The sequence below is a fragment of the Heterocephalus glaber genome, unplaced genomic scaffold (assembly GCF_053883595.1).
Source record: "Heterocephalus glaber isolate CG9 unplaced genomic scaffold, H.glaber_assembly_v1.0 deba00001613, whole genome shotgun sequence".
Taxonomy (NCBI): domain Eukaryota; kingdom Metazoa; phylum Chordata; class Mammalia; order Rodentia; family Bathyergidae; genus Heterocephalus; species Heterocephalus glaber.
The window spans coordinates 38447535-38459857 of record NW_028258384.1 but is presented as its reverse complement, the minus strand read 5'-3'; the positions used below and the strand labels follow the sequence as shown (position 1 = coordinate 38459857).

At 38.2% G+C, this 12323-nt stretch overlaps 1 protein-coding gene across 4 annotated transcripts in view; it reads left to right on the top strand.

The window, feature by feature from the left end:
- Dcx (doublecortin) overlaps nt 1-12323 on the top strand; it is a 122633-nt gene that overhangs the window by 95418 nt on the left and 14892 nt on the right. For 3 of the 4 annotated variants that reach the window (XM_004861427.4, XM_004861428.3, XM_004861426.3), the window contains exon 6: nt 5096-5190. The exons of the other annotated variant lie outside the window; for it this stretch is intronic. In XM_004861427.4, the coding sequence (XP_004861484.1) occupies nt 5096-5190 (95 nt within the window). The remainder of the gene's footprint in view (nt 1-5095; nt 5191-12323) is intronic. 4 annotated transcript variants of the gene reach the window in all.

Below are 12323 nucleotides of genomic sequence, written 5' to 3'. Positions count from 1 at the left end.
ATGAGAAAATGAGGAAGTAGCTGAATTATGTATTTTGTCTCCTTCTGCAACACATTAGGAAGTTGGAGAGTATGAGATAGAAAATGAATCACTAAAAGATCACAGAGGGAGGTATGTGATATGCTAATCCCTAGGGAATCTTAAAATGGATTCTACGAGCAAATCCTAGAAGCCACCATCCATGGAAGAGAGGTAGAGTTTGTATTCTGGAAGCAACTTGTACCCTCTATGAACCTCTATATCTTTGTTGGTTAAAAGAACACTAATAATACCTGACCACCATTTTTTAGGATTATTTTAAAAAATCATATGAGTTTCTGTTTTGTAAAAATGTTTTCAAAATAACTAGAAATACAATTGCAATGATTAAGGGAGTTATGAAATTATTACAGATTTTTAGTAGGCTGGAGTTATTTTCGGTGAGCAATATCATAGAAAAGACATCAAATCAAATGATTAATTTTGAGTTGAGCTCAAATATTGGAATTAGGATGGTACTCTGCCTATTTGTCTTACCAGGGCTCCTGTTTGGGCTTGTCCTGTTCAATTCTGACAAGAAGGGCTGACAGAGCTAAGAAACTAAAGATGAGTATTGGGGCAAGGACAGACATAATTATTCAGAAAAGCCATTGAGTCAAGAAAGTGCAGGGCCAATCTTGGCAAGGGACTACCATAGCTGAAGGGAATCAGCTAAGGGAAAGTGACAGACAGGACACAGATACCATCTTTCCAGAAAGCCCCATGGCTAAATATATGCCATCCTGGGTTCTCTGTCTTCTATTGTTTTATGGCATTGTGTGAGTTACCAGCCAGATTGGTGAATGAAAAAAGCTCTTGCTAACCACTTTCTAATCTAAACCAGATCAAAGAGAATAGAAGCCTTGAAGATGGGTGTCAGCTCTGATATCTGCTTCTATCTTCTTACTCCTTTCTCATTTCTTTGCCACAACTTTCCTGCTCATCCCTAGGCTATGCCGCAAAACTGGCAAAGGAAACAATCTTAGGAGTAATTCATTTTTAAAAGGAAAGATTTATGTAGCAAAATTGCAAACATAATTTTGGAATCACAAAAACCTACATTTGATTTCTGACATTGCTACCTCTAGCTGGAACAAGTGTGTAAAGTGTGTGTGTGTGTGTGTGTAGAAGGGAGGGAGAGAGGGAGACAGAATGAGAGAGAGAGAGAGAGAGAGAGAGACTCATCATAGACAATTAATAGTATTTCCTTATTTTTATTGATGATATTGACAAAGTAGACTAGGAGACTGAAAAGATTTTGGCATACCTTGTTGCAAAGGGGGAAACTAGCTGTACAAAGTAAAGAAAGGAAAGGGAGAATTTGGATTATGTATAAATAAAAGGAGAGAACAGTGAGATAGTACTGTGGTTCTGAGTTGGGAAATGAGAGACATGTCAAAGAGGAAGGAGACCTCCCCTCCCAAGGCATTTCCAAATTACCAGAGAACTAAGGAATGTTTAGTAAGTAAGAATAAAGGAAAAATAAAGAATATTAAACAGTGGTACCATTTCTATTTCCTCTCAAAATGAAGTGTGACAGCCTTTCTACATGGGCTTACCAATCCAAGAGCACACAAAATTCATCAGACCCCATTTGCATTATTCATGCTTCTTCTTTTACTTGACATTTATATGAATTAGATCCAGAATCCATGTCTAATGGCACCCTTCCAGATTTTTCCCAAAATCTAAGGACAAAATGTGTATATAAATATATTTTTATCTAGGCTGTAAATATAGGGCTGCCTTCAGGTTGGAAGGAATCTACTTTTTCCTATGTATACCTATGTTTTCTCATTTCCCTATGTCCATCTTTGGATTTCATTCCATTACATAACTCTGGGGAAGTATGGAAAAGTATCTGCATTTTTTCAACAGTGCAGTATGGGGCAGTTAAATTATCAAAAACTGATTTCAAAAATACTTCTTGAATGTTGGTGACAAAATACAGTCCATTATTTACAAATAGCTTACAATTGATTCTGTAGGGTAGGGCATGAAGAGCATATATACACATTTACATATATGCAGAGAATAGAGCAAGACATATATGAAAATTAGTACCCCTAATTTTATGGGGTAAAAGAGTTTCACAGAATATTCAGAAAAGATCTGGAAGCTGAAGAAGAGCCTATATTTTCAGATCTGTAGCCAACACATTGAAACTAAGATGCAGACATGCTTGTGGCTACTAGTTTTCCATGTTTTGCAATGCCAGTGGGTTCAATATCAAATAAGTGTGTAGAAAAACAACAGTTTTAATACTGGGAATACAGTAGCTACCCTTCTGTGGTGTGGCTAACGAATGCTGGGGAACTAGAATCAGTGAAGGATATAGTGCCCCTGTGGAACAAAGGGCCAAAACTTACCCAGGGATGGCCATATCTATTAGATCTCAAGGCTATGGTCAGAAAAGCTCTACTATGTCTGCTTTCACAGGTCTCTAATATTTCTCCTTATCCTGAATGTTCTTGGCCAAGTCCTACTGGGAAAGTCCTCCAGCACTGTCAGTGGTCCGTTAACTCTTCCAACTATTAACTCCTTCATTTTCTATTAAGAGTAGTTGTGGGCCCCCAGACTTTTGCCTTTCCTAGAATGCCTCCTTCATTCACCAGAAAGCCCTGGGCATTGGCTCACACATTCTCTGTGATGTCTGACACACATCCTGTTCTTTTGGGTGGCTTACATAGTATGTCAACATAACATTCTCAGTTTATTTGGCCCCTATGTTCTGATCACTGTATTCCTTCTCTATATTCCCACATTGTCATAGTTAAAGGCACTATCACTTATGGACTACTGTAATGTCTTCTAAGCAGCTTCCTTGCTTCTACCCTTAACCCAGCCCAGCCTACCCCAGTCTTCCCACAACAGCTGGAGTAATAGTTTCATAAGGCAATTGATTGCATCACTTTCAGTTTAAAACCTTTCTGTGACTCTCCTTCAGAAATCAAACCCAAACTTCTTAATAGGCCATACAAAAAAAATCTTCCTGTGTACTTATGCTGTCTCCATCTCCTTGAACTCCCTGTCTATGCTTGAGCCACTATGAGTTACTTGGACTCTATATAAACACATTGTATTCATCCACACTTTCATGTCTTTGCCTGTGCTGCTTAGAATACCCTTTGTATTCTCTTTGCTTACCTAGATTGAATTCATCCTTTTAAAAACCAGCTTTATTAAGGTAAATTCACTGAACATATAATTCACTCATTTAAACTGTACAATTCAGTGTTTTAGTTTAGCCAAAGAGTTGTGCAACAATCACAATTTAATGTCAGAATAACTTTTTCTCACCCAAAGAAGCCTTATCTCCATTGGCCAACACTTCCTATCTCCCTGCAACTCCTCTTCCACCCAGTCAGTCCCTGGCAACCTTTAATCTATTTTTGGTCTCTATAGATTTGCCTATTTCAGACTCATCTCTCAAGATTTCTTAAGTGTTATCTCTTCTTGTTTGTTTCCCAGTACCTTGACTTCAAAGTCTGTCCTCTGGACTCCAGTGATACCCTAAGCATAACTCTGTTCACACTTACTCTGCTGTATGCTTGTATGCCTTCCCATAGTAAGTGACTTACTCATCTCTGAAGCCCCAATATCTAGTATTCTGCTTGGCTTATATGTAGTGCTCCATCACTACTGGCTAAATGAATGAATGACAGGGAGGAAAGCTTGTCAATGAGTGGGTGAGAGACAAATGAATATACACATAAAGCCACAGAGTGTGTACCTTAAGTGCCCATGTTTTACATGTTTTAGCTCTCTTGCACTTGGATAAACTCAGTAATCACCACACTGTTGTCTCTTTCATTTCTACCATTAATCTAAATGTTCCAAAAGCTAGGGAAACATTACCAGAAGTGATGCAGAAAAAGTATATTCTCAGGAAATACTCATTATACAGCAGTTTAAGCTTTATCTATGGGACTAACAGTGACATTCTTAGACAACCTTTATACCTATGTGTTTCAATTTTCTATTTATTCTCTCTTCTTTCCCCCTCCCTTTCTCTCTGTGTCACTCTCTACGCACCCTTTACATATTTTGCCTTTCTTTTCGATGTAGATTTCAGAATGTTCCACTTTAACTATATGGGTTTTAAGATTTAAAAATACTTTAGAACATGAATCCAGTTTAAAAGCTGTTTAATTGTTCCATTTCAATGCAACACATTTCTCTTTTATTTTGACTGGATTTCAAAAAGCTCCTTAACAATGGAATATAAAACAATTTGAAAACACAATGGAATAAATATGAAGATGCTAAAAACTAAACCATCTCATGTTCAGCATTTTGTTTACTATAAACACATAGGGATGTATCCACCATTGTTACCTTTCTGTGTCTGTATGCCTTTCTTCCTGCCCTCAACTCTTACAATCTTTACCCTGTCTTTCTTGTCTCCATTTACTCTCTTATTCTCTTCCCTACCCCATTTTTTCTGTTTAAGCCCTTCTTTATGTTTCATTATTTCTTCTCCACTTTCTTTTTCATTCTTCTCGTCCAGCCTACTTTTTTTTTCTTTTCTATTTTTTTCTCCCAGGACAAGGAAGCAAAGGAAGAGATGGTGAGCAGGAAAAGAAGGGAGCAAGATTAACAGGGGGGTTGTCCTGAACCTATACCCTTATCTGCCATCAAATGGGATGTGCCCTTACCCAAAGCACCCATATTTCTTCCCCATTAGTGTAAGGCATACAACATCCCCATACCTCATTTTTATCCTCTTAAAAATTAAAGAAAAATAATACTTTTCCAGACTACCTCCCAGAGGTTAGGGTCAAAACCTGGGAATGAATATAAAAAGGCTTGAAAAGAAACAGATGCATGTGATTGGGAAGCACTCTGGGGAAAGGGTAGGAGGATGAGCTTTGCACTTCTAGAGGATCTGACTGAGGACTGCAGTTCTTGCCCTTTTGAGGAATGTGTTTCTTTGAACCTTTGTTCTGCTCATCAAATCACTTGGTTGTCTTTGTAGCTTGTTTGAATGTTCTTAGTGTCTTCAGAAGGATAGGATAACTTGCTCCTTTGTATGCTGTTGATTTTTATCCCTTCCTTTTCTCTTGCCTTGGGCTAGCAAACGGAACCTCCAGCAGCCAGCTCTCTACCCCCAAGTCTAAGCAGTCTCCCATCTCTACGCCCACCAGTCCTGGCAGCCTCCGGAAGCACAAGGTATTATGTCTCTTATACCTTACTAAATCCCTTTGCACTCAAAGTTTCTTGAATGGCTGGGTGGAGGTTTTCTCTTCCATTCTACTTCAACAGCACATTGAAGAGGTCAGAATTCCTTTTCATCTGATTCCATTAGCTTCAAGTCCTGAGAATCCCAGCAGGGATCAAACTTCTAGTCTCTTTTATTCATTACTCTCAACCCTGCTTTTCAAAACTTCTGGTTACATTCTGGTACCTCTTCCAAAAGAAAAAAGTACAAAGGTCCCAAGTACCTCTTCTGAAGTAACTGTACAACTAAATTATAACTCTGGGCTTGGGTAGGTTGTGGCCTGTCTCTCCAATTCAGAGACATAGCACCAGTAGTGTTGAGGGTAACTTATGTTGCCAAATGGACATAATGGACATCAATGAAAGAGTACTCCCAGTTTTACTATGAACTCTTTGTTATCAGGCATATTTTGGTGAAGTGTATGAAGAAAAAGCAAAAACATATTGAAGTAGACTTGAGAACCATTTACTCCTAAGCTGTCCCAAGTAAATATATTATTAAAATAATAAAAGAATAGGAGCTGCGGTGTAGCTCAGTTGTAGAGTGCTTGTCTAACATGCATGAGGTCCTAGATTCCATCCCAAGCATGGCAAAAAATGACAATCATAATAAAAGTGTACACATTACCTAGTCCCACTTTACAAGCAGACAAGCAGATTTCTACCCAGAAATCACTCCTCTGTAGAAAATCTGGGACGGCCACTGCCTTAAACTTCTTATACCTAAGGTATAGGAAGGATGTGATTTTTCCTGTAATTACCACACTGTAAAGCAGTTTTCTCTAACATTTACTTGTCTTCTCCTGGCTCACAAGATTTGGTGTAAAATGGGAAAAGAGAAGAAACTACCAATATAGCTAAATCCATCACAAATCCAGAGATGGTCAGAGCTAGAAGACCTCTTAGATGGAGATAAATTAGTTTCATTTGATCTTTTCAGTAATCTTATGAGGTTGTCATTTTACAGGTGAAAAAAATGAGACCCAAATGGCTAAGTTACTTACTAGAGCAACATAGTGAGCTGTAGGTCTGGTTCTCTCATGTCATCACCAGTACTATGCTGGAGTCAGTTCACACTAGCTCTTTTCTAAGTCTGTATTTGCTAACATGTTAGTGGCTAGAACTTGTCCATGGTTGGAATATTTAAACCATGGAAATTAGCATTTCCCACAAAATTAAGTGTTAAACATTTAGCAGCACACCACTTTCTCCATTTTCATTTCCTTTTCTCTACATCAGACTTCTAATTTCCTAGTTAATCTGGCCATTGTCTGCCCTATCATTCCTAATGCCTGTTCCATGGCTTTAATAACCTCTTCAACTTCTGATATTAATACTGACCAGAGCTTTCTGATCGTCCTGCTAAGCTATTTGACTTCAAGATTTACTGAACTATCTCTGTAGACTATTACCTGGAGATTGTGAGATGGATGAAAAGTGCTTTCCCAGTCAGCTTTCAGTTATGCTTTGCTGAGTAGAAAAGCTTATTAATATGCACATTCTAAGATGGGAGTAGTCTACCTCTGTTGTCCCAGTGTTTGGAAAGAACTTCCTATACTACACTGCTTCTTATTATATCTTTGCCCTATTCCTTTCTGCTCCCCCCCTTCCTCCTGAGAATATCATCTACCTAAGTACTTTCCATGAGTACCCTCCCCAAAGGGCTAGAGGCAGCTTGGGCATTTGTTCTGCACTCTTCACTCATTCAGCTTTGCAACTGATATGACTAGTTCATTTAGGCTGAGGACTCCTCATCCCTAAGCCCATTGAGGTGAGTGTTAGCATTATTAAACTATTTCTCCTAGTTGGGCTTGCAGGTACTTGTGGCCTGTTTGTTTTCTGACTTGATTCTAAAAAGTGATTTCAACTGTTGAAGAACTAGATCAAGTTCACAAGTGGCAGCACTGTCAGAGCCTCACTGTTTTCTTCACTGTAGAATTTTCAGCTTATCATTTCATTTTTTTAAAAATTACTCTTTCTGAAGACAGTTAAGAAAACAAACATCATCAAGTAATAAACTATACCATTTTCTAGAGCACACTTTTAGAATAAAATAAACAGATTTTGGTATAATATTCTACTTTTAAAACTTGTTATTTTTCAACCATTTCAAACTTACTGAAGAGTGGCAGGAGTAAAGACTTCTGTATTCTCTTTATACAGACTGTATTGTTATTTGTATTTTGCCCCATTTATTTTTTTATGTTCTCTGTGTGCGCATGCATATATATATATATATATATATATATATATATAATTACATTGTATTTTACTATTTTTGGAAACATTGGAGATTAAATTGCAAACAGCATGCCCCTTTACCCCTAAATACTTCAGTATGTATTTCCTAGGAACAAGGACATTTTTTCTCATAACTATGCTATAAGTGTCAAAATCAGGAAGTGTAACACTGACAGAATACTATCAAATATTCTACAGTCCACATTTAGATTTTGCCAATCACCTCATTTATGTTATTTGCCAGTATCTAATCTAGTATTATACATTCCATTCAGTTACAGTGTCTTTTTAATTCTCTTTACCTGCAAAATTCTGAGACTTTCTTCATCTTTCAGTACAGTATATTACTGAAGTAAAGAGTACAGGCTAGTTACTGGGTAGAATGTCCTTCAGTTTAGACTTGTCTGATGCTTCCTTGTGATTTGATTCAGGGTCTACATTTGAGGCAGGACGATCATATGAATGTTACATCCCTCTCCATGCATCCTATCAGGAAGCAATAGCCTCATATTTACACCACTAGTAATGACAATTGAACTAATTTTTCTCAATAAGCTAAAATGTGTCTTGTGACCTCTTCTCAATCCCCTTGGGTCACAGGTCCCAGCTTCATACTCCTCTTTTTGCACAGCCTCATGAGCCTTAGCACCTTCAATATCCCTGGGCAGTGGGCCTGAGCAGGTCTCATCTGAACTTCCATCCAAGTGGACCTGAAAGGTGTGAGTCATGATGGAGACAGGAAGCAGGTGGTTAAGGCCATGACTTTCCTCCTGCACAATTGGAAACAAACTTGAAGTCCCAGCAGCCCTTTGGTAAATTTTGATGGCTGTGGCAGGGCCCTAAGCTGTAATCAAGACTTTTGGCTTCTCCTGTTAAGCAGCTCATGGAGAATCTTCTTTAAAATGCAGCTGCAATGGGGTTAGCCAAAGTCTGCACACTCAAGTGCTACAATATGGACACAAAGTAAATCCTCCAATTGTTAATGAGAACAACATTTTGCATTTCTATACTGCTTTAACTTTATGCATAGTCATTTCCTCATTTACCCTTGTGATATCCCCCGAAACATGATAGGGCAGATAGTATTCCCATTTTACACATGAGAAAAAAGAGGTGCAGAGAGTCAACAAAAATTTATTGAGAACGCCCTTGGAAGATAGTATCATATTAAAAACATTCAAAAATACCTAGAAACACAGGGAAACTTTCATTTAAATATTTTTCCAAGAATAATGATTGTACTCATTACTGTAAATTTGGAGGCATTTTGCCTGCAAAGTTTTGGAGATTGAAGGAACATATATTTGACATATTGTCTGAACTAACATATTGTCTGAATGACTAAATTATTTAAACAACATTTTCCTCTGTTTCCAGATTTCTTTTGTCCTCCTAGAAGTGGTTGGAGAGATAGTTTGATGAATAAAGCAGAGGCTACAAGCACAACTAACTGTAATATAAATGGCTTTGGATACCGTAATCAAGAGCTAACAAAAGGACTGCAGAAGTGCAAAGCAGGGTGGGAAAGACATTTGACTGGGTGGGAGGAGATAGGGAAAGCTTTCCACAGAAGTGACATTTAAGTGGGGCCTTGAAAGCTAAGTTTGGATGGCTGGTGAGAACAGGCATTCCAGCTTTAAACAATAGCAAGAACAAAGCTACACCAACATAAAAGTGCAGCGCACAGTTGAAAAACAGCAAACCCAAAGTGGAAGCCAGCTTTCTTAAAACTCCTCCCTGACTTCCTTTGGACTATAAGCTCCTTGGACCAGAAACCAACTTTTTGTTTTCTCTAACTCAATAGTATCGCCAGCACAGCTGTATTTGTTACAAACATTTTGTTCTGTAGGTCTCCAAGGGACTAAGCAAATGAATTTCAGGTGCAAATTATTTGTATTGTTAAGCAATATGCGTGTTTCTGTATTTCTACATATCAATCAACAAAAATAGAATGTTGCGATAATTCCTTTTCCTGACCATTTTTCTACCCATACAAGAAAATGTGTTTTGAACATGAAGTAAACTGTAGGTCATACAAAAGTTCAGAAGGTCATACCTAGGCCTAGTTTTGTGGATTCTTTCCACATCCTGCATCTCTACCCATTTTAAGTCACAGCAGCTGCCAAGTGGCATCTCCTCACTATTCTATTCTTTGCCTAGGCCTTTGCCTGCTTCCTTCGAGATAAGGCCTGGAATATTATCCTCATATAAGTATTTCCACCAGCCAACTCTACTAAAGTGTCTATTACTCAAACAATTAAGAGCAGAGGTGAATGTTGAAGCCCATTGTTTCAATGTGGTGAGACTCCAAGTGGCCTGCATATTACTAAAAGCTCTGCCTGAAAAATACTCAGGGAGTTCACTAACTTGACAGTGTCTGTTTCATTTCTCATGCTTTAGTGCAGTGAAAGAAAAAAAATGCAATTCTTGAAGAATTTTTCTGTGTGTGTGGTGGTGATACTTAAGATTGAACAAATGCCCTTTGCACTGAGCTATATCTTAAGCCTATATATATATATATATATATACATATAATTTTGAGACAGGCTTGCCCAGGCTGGGCTCGAACTTGTAATCCTTCTACCTCAGCCTCCCAAGTGGTGGGATTATAGGCACACACCACTGCCTGTGGTCTGGAGTTGTATTTTATAGAATCTTTCAAGCTAAAACTAGAGCTAAAATGAGTGTTGAAAGTCTTATAATCCATATGTTCTTCAATTTTCAAATGTAGAAACCAAAGGCCCTGAAACAAGAATGTGAAAGTTTAGGCCTACAATCTAGGCCTCATGATTCTATTTTTTTTTTAATGGTAGCAAAGTTTTGTTAAAGGTAGGAAAATAAACAGGCTCCAAAGAGTAAGTTTGGGCCAAGTAAAAGCAGGAAAAGAAGTACACCTAACAGTATGAGGGTGGGCCACCATATAAGAGAGAACACAGTGACAAAAACTCAATGTTGACTGCTTTTTTAATCACCCACTCCTCAAGATGGCATCAGGTCAGGTCTAGGCTACCCTATCGAAAACCTGCTCAAGTTCTCTCAAGAAGTTCATGAACAGGGTTTTGGGAACTGTTCTGTGCATGTGTTCTGGGCTCTTGTCATGCCTCCTTTGCCAGCCAGTTTTAGTCACGCTCTACTTTCTTGTCTCATTTCCCTCTGAGAGACACATATCCCCATAATTCTGTATGGGGTTCTGAGTGAGTGGAGGTATCTGTCTTCTATAGCTTCTTCCAGCTGGAAAAGGTTGTAGACTCTACCTACTGGGGATTATGTGCTCTCCTACTACCTTGGCCTATTGTGGCTCAACTGGCTGGGTTGAAGAGAAAAACTGTTAGAAGACAGTGAGAAAAGAATTAGCGACTGTTGAGCTGCCTGTTTGATGGGTGAAAGAAAGTATCTTTACTGTTATTTTGGGGATGTAGAACCCAAATATGAGGAACAGGTCAGATATCTATGCTCCTTGTGGAGTCCAAAGTATGGCAGCGAGAGAGGTTAAATAAATTATTGAGAGCCTGAGAGCCATAGCCTGAACAAGATGACTCACATAAGGGATCTAAGTGAAAACGGGAGCCTCGATACAGGTGCCCATCTAAGCTGTGGTAAATTAGGGTCATTAGTGACTCTACTTATTTGCACCTGGAGCAATACTGGAGTCTCGCTTTCTGAAGAGGAGCCTCAGGTCTTCCAGAGGTTCTCAGGAATAGCTTTTTTCTTAGTCCTGTGAAAATTCTGGTGACCATTTCCCATGTAGGATTTTTATAGCTTGTCACTGCATCCTTGAGGAAGGACCAGAATGGGTTCCTCAGGAAATAGAAATTAAAGATAAGGATTTGAGAGGTTGTAGCACTGCCCTTCTTGCCTCCCTATCAGCCTTTTGATTTCCCAAGGAGACTTTAGACTTGTCTCCTTGAGATCCCTTGCAATGAATGACAGTGTAGGTCTCATGATTCTTGATCCTGTGCTTCTTCTATGGTAGTGAAGCTTAATTATATGCAGGTTTAACTGGTGAAATTCATCAACAGTCACAATAGAGTCATACAGTAAAGCTACTATAAATCAATCTCTTATACACATTATTATATCCTGGACATTACTGTATTCATTGTATGTATATATTCTTGTGTATGGCTGCATTCTCAGAAATTATCTGAACATCTTTTCATCAATACAAGGGCCTTGTAAAAGTACACTCAAAAATAACATCTTATTGAAGTATAATTCATATACTATACAATACACTTTTTGAGGTGTTCAGTTTAGTGGCTTTTAATATAATCACTAAGTTGTGCGGCATCTACCACTATTTAATTTTAGAACATATTTATCACCCTTCAGTGAAGCCCCATATCCTTAGCAGTCTCAGTTCCTTCTCTTTCCACTAGAACCCTGGTAACCACGAATCTACTCTCTGTTTCTAAGGGTTAGCATATTCAGAACATTTCATATAAATTTCTTTCTGAGACTGTATTAGCTGCATCCCATAAGTTTGTGTTGTGATTTCATTTTCTCTTATCTCAAAGTATTTTCTAATCGCCCTTTTCATTTCTTCTTTGACCCTTTGATTTCTTCTCGTGTTAATTTCTACATATTTGTGAATTTCCCAGGTATCTTTCTATTATTGCTTTCTAATTCAATTCCATTATAGTTAAAGTACATACTTTTCATGATTTTAATCCATTTAAATGTATCGAGACTTGTCTTACGATTTAGCATCGGACCCATACTGGAGAGTGTTCTGTGGGCACTTGAGTAGAAGTTATGTTCTGTTGCCCTTGGGTAGAGTATTCTATAGATGTGTGCTTGTTTATGGTGTTGTTCAAGTCTTCTATTGTCAATCTTCTGTTCAT